Consider the following 16790-nt stretch of genomic DNA (forward strand, 5'->3'; position numbering starts at 1 on the left):
ACAGCTGGCTGAGATGAAACCATGCCCTCTGTGTCTGCTGTAAAAATGGGATAAGAAGTCTTCTGGATCTCTTTCCCACTTAGGTGGCAAGCCACTGACTTAGGGTCTGCTTTCCTCTACATCTATGCATTGCCCATGGCACAATGGACCCTGGCAGAACTAACACAAACCACAAATAAGTCTGCACAACCCAGAAAGCACACACCAGGGTTTTGATTAGTGTAACAACTTAAAACAATGTCTGAAAGGCCTAAGCAGGGAGGTTACCATCCTTGAGCCCATATTTCTCCTCCTGTGCCTGGGTGGCAGGGAAGTGGGAAGTTACTGCCCAATTCCTACACTCTCTGAGCATAGGGACTGTAAGCACAATAAGATTTGCTGTGCTGTACAAGGCAAGGAGTATCCTGAGCACTTCTCACCATGCTTTCTTTTGCAAAGAATGATCCTAATCTGCTTTTTGGAATAGCTGCTGCCTGCTGAATTAAAGAGATTGTCAGGCCAATCTAGGTTTCTTGGCAAACTAACAAGAACATTTCCAGGGCTCAGATGGAATGAACTTCAAGAGAAGAATGTCATTTTAAAAGAAGAATGAAATTTTGCAATCTTGCAAAAAGAACAGAATCCTGACTAGTATAAATGAAGGCAACCTATCTGGTTTCATTGTCAAAGCACAGAGATATGTAAGAATGACTACTTGGGACCACACCAAAGATCCCTGTAGCCAAGTATCTTATCTCCAAGAGTATTGAGTAGCAACTGCTTAAATATTATAAGAACCTCAGCAAATATAGATCTATCTCCTTGTACGTACTCAAGCGCTCTAGCAACTTGCAGTTATGAACTTACTGAATCAGATGGTTTGTCCTTCCAACAGCAAACTGGCCCTCCGTGAATTTATCTAACCTCTTTTAAATCCATGTGTATCTCTGCTTTCCAGATCACAAAAGGAGGAAAAAAAGTTCCACAACTTCATTATGTATCATATTATCCTGTTTTAAATTTGTCTTAGCCCTGCTACTCCATAATTTCTTAAGGACTTCCTTATTCTTGTATTACGGGCAACAATGAACGTTTGACCCCTTTTCACTTTCCCCATACCACTCAGGATTCTACAGACCCATACCAAGTCTCTCTCCCTTGTCTGTTATAGGGAGACTAGAATCCTAGTCTGTTTATGCTCTCTGGTCAAAAGTTATTATATGTATTTCTGTTCATCCTTGCTGCCCTTTCTTGGCATTTTCCAGTCCTTCCACAGCCTAACACATTTTTCTTCAGAGCTCACAGCCAGAACTGCACACAGTAATCAAGATGTCATTTATCACAAATCTTTTGTCCTCTTTTTATTTTTCTGTTGTTATTCCTAGTGCTGCTTTATGTGTAGTTTTCTCTTGTGTTTCCACCATATCCGGAAGTTTTGTTTCTTTTTCTTTCATAGTAATTCCCATCAGTTTTTGTTTTGTCTTTATCACTACTGCTGAGCACTACCAAGTGTTTCAAAAGAAACATGCATTTGGATGACTTCAAGATCACTTTCCTGAATAACAGCAATCTCCTTGGAGCCCAGTGATGAGTTTCTTATCCCACCACACTATATTTCTCAACAGTGAATTACATTAGTAATTTTATCACAGCTGAGAGCCTTCAGCATTCACTCAAAGCAAGGTGTTCCCTTAAATACCAAACAACTTGCCTTGGTAGTTCCGAATATTCACAGCCAATTCTAACCTTTTCAGCACAAAGAACACCAGCAAAACTGTCCACCCCAAGCACACACAGATTAACTGAAATGGCTGGTGGGCAACAATGTAGCTACTGGTAACATACTCTCTTTGGCTCCCCCACTCAGTCCTCCACAAAAAAATTCTATGGTTGGGGTATTTAGGGTAGAATTTGTAGTGCCTAACCATACTACCCACAATTCTCAACCACTGGTTACCAGTAGCACCATGACTGATCTTTATTTCAAGCCATACGGAGAATAGTGCTCTACAGAAGACTCAGCTCTTAATTAAATAAGATAAACAAGATAAAATACTAATACTCAGATAAGAAGGACAACTCTTCTGCTAGGGATAGTGCGGAGACTGACTGGGTCAAAACACCTAATCCTTGGCACAAATCTGATGACTGTGGTGTTCTCCAGTCTCTCCTCTTCCTGCAGCAAGGAGAAGGCTCTGCTACCTTTGTGATACTGTTCTTTTCTCAGCCCCGCTCTGCTTTGTGTCAGCGATGATGGCAAGGCTCTGGGGGACGTCTTTGCAAAGGAGCAAATGCCCTGGAGATGTGCAGACGGGGTACTGCTGTGATCTTCACAAGCTCTCAGTAAAAGCTAGTGGAGACTTAAAATAGTTCAGAATTTCAGTCATTCATCTATATCCCCTTGTTAATTAACAACAGCAGGCAGGCTGGCTAACTTGGTGAAGCAAGCATTAAACTGAATGACTCAGCAGGAGAGGTCCAAAGTGGCATGCCATCACATCCAACTGGGGAATAAGCTGGGCCAACCAGAGCAGCAATATATGCTCCTTAGCTGCCTCCTAAGATGAGAACCAGAAGGCCAGCCACCTCAAGGGGGTGTGTGGCCATGGCGGAAACACTTGCACCTCTCCTGGGAAACCTGCGTGCTTGATTACCTCTCGGAAATGCCTGTACACCAGCACACACAGCATGGGGAATAAGCAGGAAGAACTGGAGATCTGTGCACCGTCGCAGGGCCGTGATCTCGCTGCCATTGCAAGGACACGGACATGGCAGGATGGCTCGCCTGACAGGCGTGCTGCCATGGGTGGCTACATACTAGTTAGGGAAGGCAGGCCAGCAAGGAGAGGTGGTGGAGTTGCTCTTTGTGTGCAGGAGCAAGTGGAATGTGTCGAGCTCTCCCCTGGGGTGGATGCAGAAGGAGTTGGGAGCTTGTGGGTAAAGGGGAAGGGGCAGGCCAGCGTGGGGGATGCTGTTGTGGGCGTTTGCTACAGCCCACCTGATCGGGAAGAGGAAGGTGATGAGGCCTTCACAGACAAGCTGGAGGTGGCCTCCCGATCGCAGGCCCTGGTCCTCTTGGGGGACTTGCATCGCCCGATAGGCACTGGGAAGACGGCACAGTGAGGCTCGCGCCGTCCAGGAGGCTGCTGCAGAGTGCTGGTGATCACTTTCTGACACAGGCAGTGGAGGAGCTCCTAGACTTTGTCATGAGAAAGGCAGGAGGACTGGTTAGGGTTGTGAAGGTTGGGGGCAGCCCTGTCAGCAGTGACCATGAGATGGAGTCAGGTTCCTGCGTGAAGGCAGCAGGGCAACAAGTAGGACTACAAGCATGGACTTCAGCAGAGCTAACTTTGGCCTCTTGAAGGATCTACTTGGAGGAATGCCATGGGTTAGGACTCTGGAAAGTAGCGGGGTCCAAGAGAGCTGGCTAGCATTCAAGCATCACTTCCTCCAAGCTCCAGATCGGTGCATCACCATGAGTAAGAATGTGCTGTGAGAACATGCAGAGAGGTGACGAGACGGGCCAAGGTGTGTTTGGAATGAAACCCGGTGAGGGAGGTCAGGGACAAGAAGGGCTTCTTCCAGTACCTCAGCAGGAGAAGGATGACTCGGGAAAATGTGGGCCGGCTGCTGACTGAGGTGGGTGCCCTGGTACCCAGGGACAGAGAAAGAGGAGTTATTGAATGCTGCCTTTGCTTCAGCCTTCACTGCCGAGGCCGGCCCTCTGTTATCCCAGAGCCTGGAGGCAAGAAAGGAAGTCTGGAGAAAGGAAGAGTCTCTCTTGGTCGAGGAGGATCATGTTAGAGATCACTTAAGCAGCTTGACACCCACAAATCCATGGGCCCTGTCGGGATGCACCCAGAGCGCTGAGGGAGCTGGCAGACGCTATTGCCAAGCCGCTCCCCACCATCTTTGAAAGGCCATGGAGAACAGGAGGGGTGCCTGAGGACAGGAGGAAAGCCAGGGCCGCTCTGGCCTTCAAAAAGGGCAAGAAGGAGGATCCGGGAGACTACAGGCCAGTCAGCCTCACCTCCATCCCTGGAAAGGTGATGGAACAGCTCATCCTGGTGGTCATCTCAAAGCACGTGGAGGAAAAGGGGTCATCAGGAAGAGTCAACACAGATTCACCAAGGGGAAATCATGCCTGACCAACCCGATAGCCTTCTCTGATGGAAGATGAGGGGAGAGCAGCGGTGGATGTTGTCTGCCTTGACCTCAGCAAGGCTTTTGACACTGTCTCCCATAAGATCCTGACACATAAGCTCAGGCAGCGTGGACTAGATGAGTGGACAGTGAGGTGGATCGAGAGCTGGCGGAACAGCAGGGCTCAGGGGTTGTGATCAGCGGCGCAGAGTCCAGCTGGAGGCCTGTAGCTCGCGGTGCTCCCAGGGGTCGGTGCTGGGCCCAGTCCCGTTCAACTCATTCACCATTGACCTGGACGAAGGGACTGAGCGCACCCTCAGCAAGTTTGCTGATGATGCAGAACTGGGAGGAGCGGCTGACACACCAGGAGGCTGCGCTGCCGTTCAGAGAGACCTGGACGGGCTGGAGAGTCGGGCAGAGGAACCTCATGAAGTTCCACAGCGGCACGTGTAGGGTCCTGCCCCTGGGGAGGGACAGCCCCAGGCACCAGCACAGGCTGGGGTGACCTGCTGGGGGGCAGCTCTGTGGAGAAGGACCTGGGAGTGCTGCTGGGCAGCCAGTTGCCCGTGGGCCAGCTGTGTGCCCCGGTGGGCAGCCAGTTGCCCGTGGGCCAGCTGTGTGCCCCGGTGGCCAAGCAGGCCAGTGGGACCCTGGGGGGCATGAGGAGGAGCGGGGCCAGCAGGTCGAGGGGGGATCCTCCCCCTCTGCTCTGCCCTGGTGAGGTCCCACCTGCAGTGCTGTGCCCAGTGCTGGGCTCCCCAGTTCAGGGGGGACTGGGAACTACTGGGAAGGGTCCAGCAGAGGCTGCAAAGAGGATGAGGGGACGGAAGTACCCGCCTTATGAGGAAAGGCTGAAGGAGCTGGGCCTGTTTACCCTGGGGATGACTGGGAGGGGCATCTTCTCAATGTCTACAGATATCTTGAGTATCAGGATGGGTCTGGGCTCTGTTCAGTGGTGCCCAGTGACAGGATAAGGGGCAACAGTCACAAACAGAAGCACTGAAAGTTTCACCTGAATCCAAGGAAGAACTTATTTACCTTAAGGGTGACAGAGCCCTGGCACAGGCTGCCCAGAGAGGCTGTGTAGTGTCCTTCTCTGGAGACATTCAAAACCCACCTGGACATGATTCTGCCTTAGGTGAATATGCTTTAGCAGTGAGGTTGAACTAGATGATCTCCAGAGGTCCCTTTAAACCCTGACCATTCTGTGATCTGTGAACACCCATCTAAAGTAAAGCTGAGGCTTTAAGGTCACTGTTCGCTATATGAGAATGCCAGCAATGTGACTCTACAGCAGCTACTAACAGCTAAGAAGATTAGAGTACTGTGAGTCCCAGAAGCACTTTCAGGGCACCTGAAAAATTTACCGAGTAGTCTGCTGAGAAGATAATGTTGAGAAGCCAACATAACTTAGGTGAGAAAGACGCCAGGAAAACTTATCTCACAACTGGTCTCCACCCTTTGGGATTTCCCTGGGAAGCAGTGATCCTTGGGGAAACTACCATAATGCTCCTAAGAAGCTATTAAAGACAGTGAGCACTTCAAGTAGAGTTAGAAAGTAGAAGAGAATAAGAGAACAAAAGAGAATGTCTACTCACTAGTGACATTGTTATGTCATCTACACAGCAGTAAAGGGGGAGATGTGAAGACAAGAATTCAGAATATAGCAATCAGTAATCAAGAAGAGATACTGAAAAGAAGAAAATGCAAGGTTGTTGATATGGATGCCCATGTTGTTGAAAAACCATAAAAATGAAATATCTAACTGAGAAGGTTATGCATACAGCAAACAAAAACAAAACAACAAAGGTGAGAAAACATCAACTTGTTAGAATTCTTTTCCATTTCCTGAATACGACAGCAGTAATACTGGATAGAGATTAATACGGACTAAGACAGCAACCCTTGAATTTATGTTCAAAGCTACTTAAAATTATCACATATCCAATCCCAGACACTATAGCAGGGAAAGTGCCTTTTCACAACATCCAGGCCTGGTGTGCCCTATTGGAGAGGTTAGCTTCTGAGACACCCCTGGAAGGTTTCTCCTAACAAGAAAGTAATGAGTTTATGCTTAGAGAAGTCTCTCATTATTAACTTCCAGCAAAACAATATATGTGGTCTTTTAGCAATTAGAAGGGCAGAAACAGAGAAATAAGAACCTATCAAGTAAGATAAAAAGGATTAAGTCATGCTTCTACAGGCAAGTCCTTGACTGAAGGGAGCATCAGCACAGTCATAAGCCAAAAAGCCCTGGCTAATGCTGCCTATGCCTGTACATTTTTGAATGTTTGTGTTATGGAATGTAAACGCCTAATCCCTATCTTGAATTAAATCTCAATTTACTGCTTTGACATTAGGTGAATCCTTGCTGTGAGATGCAGTCTCTGCCCCAGAGTATTGCATGATTTGACCTCAATGCACCTGTTTAATATTTTAAATCTCTTAATGATTCTTCTGCATTTGTTACTTACAAGAGCCATACCCCACTGCAAATAGGTCCTTGTACTTTGGATTCCTGTATGGAGAAAACATACATAAGAGAGCATTTATTATTAACCATATAATTCCACAGAAACACACAGTGTTTCACACATTAATATCAAGAGCGCGTTCTCACAGGATGGCATACAGTCTGAGGGCTTGACCCTTTGAACATATGCACTAGTGAAGTTCATGTATGAGTAATTCTTCCAGGCTCAAGATGCATAAAAAAACAGAACATCAGAAGACCACAACAGTATATGAAAAGAATAGAAAGAGCACAGACAGACATGCTGTCAATCTCCAACATTTCTTGGCTTATCTGTTCCATAATCATGGAAAGTTTACTTTTATAAATGAGGTCTTTGAAGAAAGGAAAAAGGCAGCAATGAGTTGGTTTCCACCTTTCAGGGGCAAGAATAAAGGAGTTTCTAAACCACAGCAGAATAATACCCAATACATTTACTTTCCCTACCCGTTATTTAATAATGAGGGATGCTTCAAGAGATAGCTATTGGTTCATGAATTCATGATCTTTCGCACAGACCAGGAAGGGAAATTCCCTTCTGACCCGTTGATGAATCAGTATATTTGCTAAGGCATACTGACTATGAGCAACTAGCCATCTACTATGTCTTCTAAAGTTCCTTTATCTGAAAAACAACTACATTCTTTACAGCTTCTGCTGTGCGTGGACAGTTACTGTAGGATTTACATGGGACACAGGTCAGTACTGTTGCTGTCCCTCAGCTCACACAGCACGACCAGTGGGTAACAATTCTGTGAAATTAATGTCTGTGAAAATTATCTAATGAGTGTTTTCTCTGACTTGCTATTACGAATTGATAAAATAAAACCACTTCTCTTTTCATTCCTCCTTTTTAACTTGGGCTAATACACAGACATCCTATCTTGCCCTATCCACTAAACACACTGTCACTGTTAACAAGGTGGGAATAAAAATTGAGTTAGCGAAGCTTATTACATAAGGCAATTTGGAGTCATTCTTCCAATTTCAGGTCCATCTTTCTGTTATCATTTCCTGGAGACAAGAATAACAGCAGAACAAACTACCTATTAAAGATGCCTTTTCTCCCAATTTTATGTCTTGTTTATTGTTATTTTGTAATTCTCACACAACTGCATCCTTGATATTCTATGAAAGTATAATTTCTGCAGTGGCTTGAAAGGACAGAAGACTGCAGTCCTGCTCTATCTCTCCATACATCCTCTTTGGCAAGACACATATGTGTTCACAGTGCCCCACAAACAAGTGAGAGGCGGTAGCTGCAGAGGAGCACTATGTATGTCTCACGCTCAGTGCATGAACCAAGCCAGTTCTGGGGAAGATCAAGCATGTTAAAAAGAAAAAGGACTCATTCGGGTTTGCGGTGAGTGTTTTTTTCATGGTAATAACCATGGCAATAACATCTCAGAAAAAGAGACTTGATTTGAAAGTACCAGTGATGATTTTTGGACTGACCAGGAATAAACATGCAACAGTGGACTGCAGGGCAAATGCTTACTAAACTGAATTGTGTAAGGTATCAGTACATAAATACCATTGCTGTCTGGGCAGTGACTGAGCATGTATCATGCATAAAGGCCTTGTCTGGTGTGTTTATGATGTTACCTGTCTGGCACATGCAATGTTTGCATTTCCCTTTCTGCTGCTTTAATTCTTCTGTGTCAATACTTGTCAAAAATATAGTTGCTATCCCTTCTCCTCCCCTGGGCTTTTCAGGATTGATTCCTACAGCACATTGTCCAATGACATGTCTATCAGAGCTCTCCCAGGAAGGGACTCTGCTCTGCTAACTGCACTCACTTTGCTCTAGTGCTGCACAGAGCCTGCTGTGCCTTCACCTTTTGCTGAATGGCACACGCCTGGCACATTCAGCCTTACACAAGGTGCTTTGCATTCAGAAGCACCAGGCATGTCTAGATGCTGCCAGGGTATCTGACTGTAATTATTCGAAACAGTGTTCCCAAAGAAACCATCAGTGCTTTGTAAGGTGCCATGACATTCAATTCCACTGCCCTGCAAAACAGCCCAGGGTAAGTTTGTAATAAAGAGACCTACCAGGAGATGGCAGTAACTGCAAGTCTCTTGGTTTTGTCATGCTGGAACTTCCAGAGTGGGAGAAGGGTTCCTTGCTGGTCTCTGTATTCATCCGAGGCATCCTCAAAATATTTAAAATCTAACCCCAAAAGAAAATAAAAGGTCTCGCTGTATAAACTGGAAATAAATCAGCACAGTGCAGTGCCAGGGAAGCTTTAAAAAAACACTCTGTTATCCTCACAGCCTCTGCACAACCCAAATGTTAGTATAGAAACTGTCTCTGTCCTTAAGTCTCAACTCCAAACCAGCACATAAGCCCTGTAAAGGCATTTTACCAAGCAACAAGTCCTCACACCGAAAAGGTGATGATCTAATAGCAAAGGATTAAAAAGAAAGCAGAAGCCTGGAGCAAGAAGTGACTTGGCCACACCTGGAGCGTGATGTGGCCTTTCAGAGTGGAGCTGAGCAGACACAGCAAAAACCCTGCATAATAACATTGAGACCGAGTATGTTGCTGTGGGTTGGACCTGTATGCCAGCAGACAGCTGCTCAGCACTGGCTGCTGTCACCAGCACCTGCTGAGGGAGGGAAGTGCATAGTCAGGGCAATGTTATCCTATCCTATCCTGTCCTGTCCTAACCTTGCTATGGCTGTGGCCACTCATCTACAGGACTTCTGTCTTGACTTAAAATCATCCCAGCAGGGCTGTACCTTGTGCAATGTCATCAAACGTGTTCAGATTCACCATCCGCTCCATTATTTTAGCAGCCTGTGAGATCTTGGTTATATCATCACCCTGTTGAAAAGAAAAACAAGGAAGAGAAAATTTATTTCTTATCTTTTTACAAGTCATCCAGACTTTGTGATTGAAAAATTTGAGTTCTTTGATACTGAATACAGGATAATTTGAAGCTCCTCACACCAGCACCTAAAGATAAGGACTCTTGAATTAAGGAAATGATTTTAAGTTTAGCAAGATGCCATCTACAGCTGAGTTGCAGTAACTTTAGAGTTTGTTCCTGACTTAGCTCAATTGGAAGGTACTTATCTGTGAAGACAGAGTATTGTCTTCTCTCAACTCCTTCAAGCTACTTCATGACAGGATGAGCTAAAAGCACACATGTGATCCCTCCCCTATCTCACTTGATAATAATTCATTAGCTTCAGTAATGAAAACATAAATGATTAGCTTCAGTAACAAAACCAAATGATAGATCATGCATGAGCATCCTCTCATCTCTGTCTGGAGAGCTTAAGGTCTCATGTATCAAGTAAAGATCATAGGATCTGGGAGTCCTTCATCAATCATTGGGCAATTCAAACGATGCATTCACAGTTCCATAAGCTCATACAATATACACCCAACATGCAGAGGTCAATTTGCTGTCCAGCTCTTGTGGAAATTGTTATGATAACGTGGAAAATCCCATCTTCCTGGCCAAGGAACACAAGTAGGAAAGCCTGTGTATGTGAACATATGCAGATATACCTGCAGGTGTGCAAGTACTGGAATCTTTCTGGGGAGCAGCATCTTGCAAGGCCAGCAGTCCCTAGGTAACTGTATCAGTAATATCATGCAAGGCTGAGATTGCGTAGGAAACTATGCCAGAAACAGCAAACTTGGGTATGGACATAGCAAAAATGTGACCAATGGGGGAAAGGTAATTACAGGCACGCTGTTGATATGGAAGGAGACAAGGGTAGAGAAAGGGAACAATCCAGGTGGATGGGTAAAGCAGCAGCATAGACAAATGGAGAAAAGGGAGCATAAGAGGGGCTGTTTGACTGTCAACAGGTGGCTGGTTGGTATGCTTGTCTGACAGAGCTGTGTGCCTGACCATCACAGCCTCATAACCCATCTTCTTATTAAACGCTATTCCTATTTTTTGTGTGTGTGCTGTCCTCTGTGTGCGTATGTGCTATCAGTAGCAAAATCCAAACTAGATTAAACAGCAAATAGAATAAGAAGCCTGGTTGCCAGCAACTGAAGGACAGAGCTTAAAAGTCACCAGACTGTGCTGGGGATGATGCCAGCACAGCTCTGTGCAATCATGTGAGAATGTTAGGGCAGAACAAAGTTCTCTGAGAGCATGCTGCCCCAAAGCCCTGAATCCCCATCCACTACCACTGTCCCAAAGCCCCATCAGTGTTTCAAAGCATTTCATCTTCAGACCCCTGCTAAGCACTGATCACTGCCAGCACAGAATGATTTCCTCCACAGTGACGACACTGAAAAGAAACTTTTCATCCTTAACACAGCTCAGAGAGTGCCCTGAACATGAAAAGAAAAAGTGAAGTGACTTGCCAAAACTACAGTCACGGTCAGAACCAAGAACATGACTTCACATTATGTGTATCCCAGCTCTCTGATTCATTCTGGAGCTCTGCACAGACTCAAGGGAGACTGAGAGTCATGCTTCAAAGAGGATGAAACTCAAAGGACTACACAAAGATGACAGGACAAAGGAGGAAAAAAAAGAAAGCAATTCTATAATCTGGAACATCCTTTATGTATCCGTAGTTTGCCTACACCTTCAGTCATGCCTGCAGTCATCTTCTCCCATCTCAGAAATCATAAATGACAACTTGGAACCAAATCTGGTCCAAGTCTGGTATGGTTTCTGTAACAGGAAAAACTAAGTAGGCTGAGACTTGCCTGTCTGGAGAAGAGGTCATTTAGGACGTCATGAGACAGGTCTATGAAATCCTAAATGGCCCAGAGAGGACGGACAGGGACTGACTGTTCACTCTCTCTTCTGATACAAAAAGTATGGGTATGAAGTGAACCTAGTGGAGGTAAAGTTCAAAATAAACAAAAAGAGGTGACTCCTACATAAGGAGGATACATCTGGGCAACTCCTTGTCAAAGGGTATTGGTAAATGCAAGATTTTTGCACAGTTTCAAGGAAACTGAGAAAGTACTCCCGTCTATGTGCCAAAGCACATCAAACTTAGGAAACAGCAGAAAACAGTTGAAAGCTGAAAGAATATTTAGGACTAAGATACATTATTCCTGTGTTCCTACCCTTCCTTACACATTCGCTTGTGGATAGAGCCTTGATCTCAATCAGTGTGGCACTCATGTTCTTCAGCTTCTCCCTGAGTCTGTGGGAAGACTTCTTGAGAACAGCACAAAGAATTTACTGTTGTATTCAGAATTTAAAAAAGCACCGGAAAAGATCTTTTCAAATTTTAACATAGTATGATATTCTCTAGACATTAGGAATTCATAAGTATTTAGAGAAATTAAAGAGGGAGACAAAGAGGATGCTTGAAACATCTCAATTAGAACTCAATAATCCCAGTTGCTGGGTTTTCTTTTTTTTGATTTTAAGTTGCCTTTATTGCTTCTGCCACAATAAGACTTGTTTTTCTCTAAAACAGTTCCTAAAAAAAAAAAAAAAAAAAAAAAAAGACCTTTGCAAACACTTATCCAGCAATGCTAGGACCATGCTTATAAAATTGCCATTGGCTGCCAACAGCATACTGCTCTCATTAAGCTTAATTGACAGAGGTTGAATGTTTAAAAAGAACACTTTTCTCTCCAACATTATAGAATTCATCGTTGCAAGGTATAACGAACAGATCCTCTGGAGTCCTGCTGGTTCATCATATTGTTAGCTTCCATTCACGTATCATGCCGGCAAAAAGTTCTTTTCCATTTTAACATTGCACCTGCTACTGGAAGGAGCTGAGGAAGAATGGCAGTGCTGTACTCTGCCGACCATGGCTCTTATTCTCTTACACATCCAAGGAAACTTACACTGCAAGCATTCTGAACTTCCAACCTGAGACATCACTCTGAATTAAAGATCAGAAGATGAGGCTTACTTTATGTATTCTTAATGATGAATGCTAGAACCTGCTTTATCTATGACAATACCAAGCTAAGTGGTGTGGTTGATACCCTACTTTCCTAGAGGGAAGGGATGCCATCCAGAGGAACCTTGACAGGCTACAGTGGTGGGCCTGTGAACCTCATGAAGTTCAACAAGGCCAAGTACAAGGTACTGCACCTGGGCTGGAGCAATCTCAAACATGGATACAGGCTGGGCAATGAATGGACTGAGAGCAGCCCTGCCAAGAAGGACTTGGGAGTATTGCCGGATGAAAGACTGAATATGAGCCAGCAGTGTTCACTCACAGCCCACAAAGCAAATCATATCCTGGGCTGCATCAAAAGAAGCGTGGCCAGCAGGTGGAGGGAGATGATTCTTCCCCTCTACTCCGCTCTGCTGAGACACATCTGGAGTACTGCCTTCAGCTGTGGGGCTCCCGGTGTAAGAAAGACACGGACCTCTCTGAGCGGGTCCAGAGAAGGGCTGCAAAGACCATCAGGGGGCTGGAGCACCTCTCCTGTGAGGACAGGCTGAGAGAGCTGGGGTTCTTTAGCCTGGAGAAGAGAAGGCTCTGGGGAGACCCTCTAGCAGCAGCCTTCCAGCACCTAAAGGGGGCCTACGGGAAAGATGGGAAGGGGCTCTTTATCAGGAAAGTCTAATGATAGGACCAAGGGTAGCAGTTTTAAACTGAAAGAGGGTAGATTTAGGTTAGATACTAGGCAGAAATTCTTTACTGCGAGGGTGGTGAGACAGTGGAACAGGTTGCCCAGAGAAGTTACAGATGCCCCATCCCTGGCAGTGTTCATGGCCGGGCTGGATGGGGCTTTGAGCAACCTGGTCTGGTGGAAGGTGTCCCTGCCCATGGCGGGGGGGCTTGAAACTAAGTGATCTTTAATGTCCCTTCCAACCTGAACTGTTCTATGATTCTAAGATACTATAATTCTATTATTTTATATCTATCTATATATTTTTTTTGTAAGTGGTAAATAGGTTTAAAAAATAAAACAACAATCCAACCTGCAAATACAGAAAGAATGGATTATTCAGCGGAATTTTTCCTGCAATGCAGGAAACTCTCCAGATTAACTGAATGTACTTTAAGTCAGTTTGCCTGTTAGGTAGCTAATGCCGTTAGCAATGCAGCCATGAATAACTACATTTTTGGCATTAAACTTGATCAGAGTAGAGTTATTTTCTCATTGGATCCTGTCCTATTTCAGGTTTGATTTATTCTCTTTGTTACTGAAATAGATCTTAAGTGGAAATGATAGTCCTAATTTACCTTTTTTTTAAAAGATCTGTTTGAAACTAATTTTTTGTTGAAGGAAAACTCTGGGCTAGCTAGCCAAATGTAGTGAGAGCTCACCAGCTAACAAATTTGTTTCATTTATTTCTGTGCATAAATTATTTTTATAAAAGCAATAATGTTAATCGAATCATGTGTAAAATGGATAATGGGCTAGTACTTTGAAAATAAATATCTTGATCTTGTTCTACTATTCATTAACACTAATTGCTTCACATTTGCTTCTCAGCAGCTAGCCAGTTGCAATGAGTAACTCCAGTAAGCTGAAGCATGAAAAGGCTTCTGCTGGTGTATAACTGAATATCCCGACAACAAACCTCACCCTCAAACTAGTGCAGTGCCGTTCATACCTCTGGCAATACATATACTGTGACTAGAACTTTCGGCTTGCAAAGAAAAAAGCATGGTGCAGGGGTTTTGCCATCTGTTGCCCAGCCAACACCTCCATGCACTGCAAATACCCACTGCAAATCCCAAATGAAGTCCCCCAGGTTGAATCCTGTCAAGTAGTCATTAATTTCCAGTATTGCACTCATCTGTTAATTTTCACTGTTTACTTAATTCTGATACGTTGTAAACAGCAGATTGAAGACAAGGGAATTGGTAACAACTCATCCACTCCAAGGGGTGACCAGCAGCAGGTGATAAGATGTGAAGGTTAATTGCATTAAGATTCCAGCTGTTATTTCAAAAATAACTATGGTCCTTCAGAAGTTTCTAAATGATAATTATGATCCTGTGGGCTAGGCTGTCTCACTGGGCATCTCAAAGAGGTAACGCTATAGCGAGATACACAAATCAGACAGAACCTCACATGATTCAGGAATGCACTTTTTTCTGTTAAGTATAAATTCTGTTTGGACTTTTTAAGAAACCCTTCAACCACTTCTGCTTCAGAGGAAATTAGAAACTGGTCCAGTGCCTTAAGTTCCACCTTTAACATATTCCTAACTGGTTCACATCCGTCTGTATTTCTGCCAACACTATCCTCTGCCTTAGTAATTCTTCTTACTCTCTGTTATCTACCTCAGATTCCCTCTCTACCTTTGTGTTACCAGATAAATATGCTAAGATTTTTTTTTTTTTTAGTCTTTTGTATTTGAGCTTTCCATTTCTTATATTATTTTCCATATCTATGCAGGTTTGTAATCTATCATCTTTGAAAAGGGGTGATCAAAAATATATATCCCTGTACTACTCCACATAAGGTATCACCCTGTCTTACATAACAGATAGTATTTCTCTGCTATCCCTCACACAATATATTCCAGCAATGTACTTGTCTTCTCATAGCCACCTCACAACTCACCACCAACTGATACACTCATGTTTCTCCCTGTCATTTCAAACTGTAAGCCCTCACTTTATCAAAGATTGCTTTGATATTCCAAAATGCACAGTATTCCTCTCCACCAGTCCCCCCCAATCTGTACTAATAACTTTTATAGTTTATCTAAGTATTTCTTAATCACACTGTAGCAATAGTTTCACAGAATTTCAGCTAGATTACATTTGTTGTACTTTTCTTGTTAAGGGAAACCAAAGTTTTCTCTTATCAAAGAAAATTATGAGATTACTTGGACACAGCCTACCTTTGGTAAACATGTATTATTTTATTCTGTTTCATATTTACTCTAAACTCTCCATTCTTTAGCTCCCTATTAATTCTATTGTCTCATACACTGTTAAATGTCAGGCTAGGGGAACCATTTTTACCACTCCTACCTATAATATATCCTTGTTATACTCCAATTACATAGCTCCACTCCTCTTTAGATAGATTAATTAAAAATCCTTTCTACCAGGCTTGTTATTTCATGCTTTGTCATCTCAGGGTGAGAGGTGCCTGCCTGTATCAACTTAATTGCATTAAGCTCTTTGCATTTTGTTTCTACCTCAGATACTGTAATTTCTACACTCACACAACATTAGGAGGGTTGTACTGTATCAGACCAAGAGTATCTCAAGGCGACAGTCCTCTCTGTAATCAGTCCTAAGCAGATGGGTCAGGAACAGCAAGAACAGGACAAGCAGATACAAGACTTCTGCTTAGTTCTCTCCAATTCCAACTATTTTCAGCTCAGAAAATTTAGTACCTTTCCTCTTTGGTATTCTGTGTTCTCCATGTTCTGTTTGCTGCCACATTTAAAACTGAGAAAAAGTTTAATATATTGCATCACTGCTCTCGGAAGCAGCACATGCTGTTCTCTTTAGGTCCATTTGAGTAACGGACACACCGAGATTTCCAAGAGTTCCTCATCACAGTCTTGTCAAATTCTTTCTGTCATTCTGACTTCTATTCACTCACATTATTCTTCATATCATTTTCATCCTTCCCTCTTCTAAAATCCCTGGTTACATCCATTCCTTTTCCTGTTGGTTGCCTCCCTTCTGCTCTGCCAAACCACAGCTTCCTTGCTTCTTCTCATTCTTCAGTGCAGTACATGGCTTCATTCTACTTCTTTTCCCCAAGTAAGGCTCTTCTACTCTACTGTCAAGGCTCTCTCCTCCTCTCCTCCCCTCCCTTCCCTTCCACTCCTCTGCCCTCCTCTGCCTTTGGCCACATTCTTTCATAGATCATGTTCTCCCTCTCCCAGTTACCTGTTCTCTTAACCTCTTGTTCATTACCAGCACTGTTTTCTCTTTCTTTTCATCCATTATGTTTTCAAATCCTCATCTGACCCCTACCATCATCTCCACCTGTGGCTCTTGTCGTTGGATCTTCTCTTTCATGGCCTCCTACCATAGCAAAAGCTTCCATCAGAGATCCTCTTGTGGTAATACCCACTCATTTTCTCTTCTTCCCTTTGGGTTGAATCCACTGCTATCTTTAGTAGTTACCACAGTTTTTTTCTTCCTAGTTCTTAGCATGATGGAAACACAGGTGAAAATCAATTGCCACTTCTAGTCAATGCATTCTCTATCCAGATCAGCCACATTTCCTGCTCAGTGTTTCACAGTTCCCTTTCAGCAATGA

The 16790-nt window shown here is 43.9% G+C and overlaps 1 protein-coding gene across 3 annotated transcripts in view; it reads right to left on the minus strand.

Moving 5' to 3' along the window:
• Window positions 1-16790, minus strand: part of DNAI1 (dynein axonemal intermediate chain 1) — a 152209-nt gene that overhangs the window by 108625 nt on the left and 26794 nt on the right. For all 3 annotated transcript variants that reach the window (XM_037374567.1, XM_037374565.1, XM_037374568.1), the window contains 3 exons: window positions 9380-9464; window positions 8690-8807; window positions 6597-6640 (listed from right to left, as the gene is read on the minus strand). In XM_037374567.1, coding sequence (XP_037230464.1) covers window positions 6597-6640; window positions 8690-8807; window positions 9380-9464 — 247 coding nt within the window. The remainder of the gene's footprint in view (window positions 1-6596; window positions 6641-8689; window positions 8808-9379; window positions 9465-16790) is intronic.

Source organism: Falco rusticolus, chromosome Z (genome assembly GCF_015220075.1).
Source record: "Falco rusticolus isolate bFalRus1 chromosome Z, bFalRus1.pri, whole genome shotgun sequence".
Classification (NCBI taxonomy): Eukaryota; Metazoa; Chordata; class Aves; order Falconiformes; family Falconidae; genus Falco; species Falco rusticolus.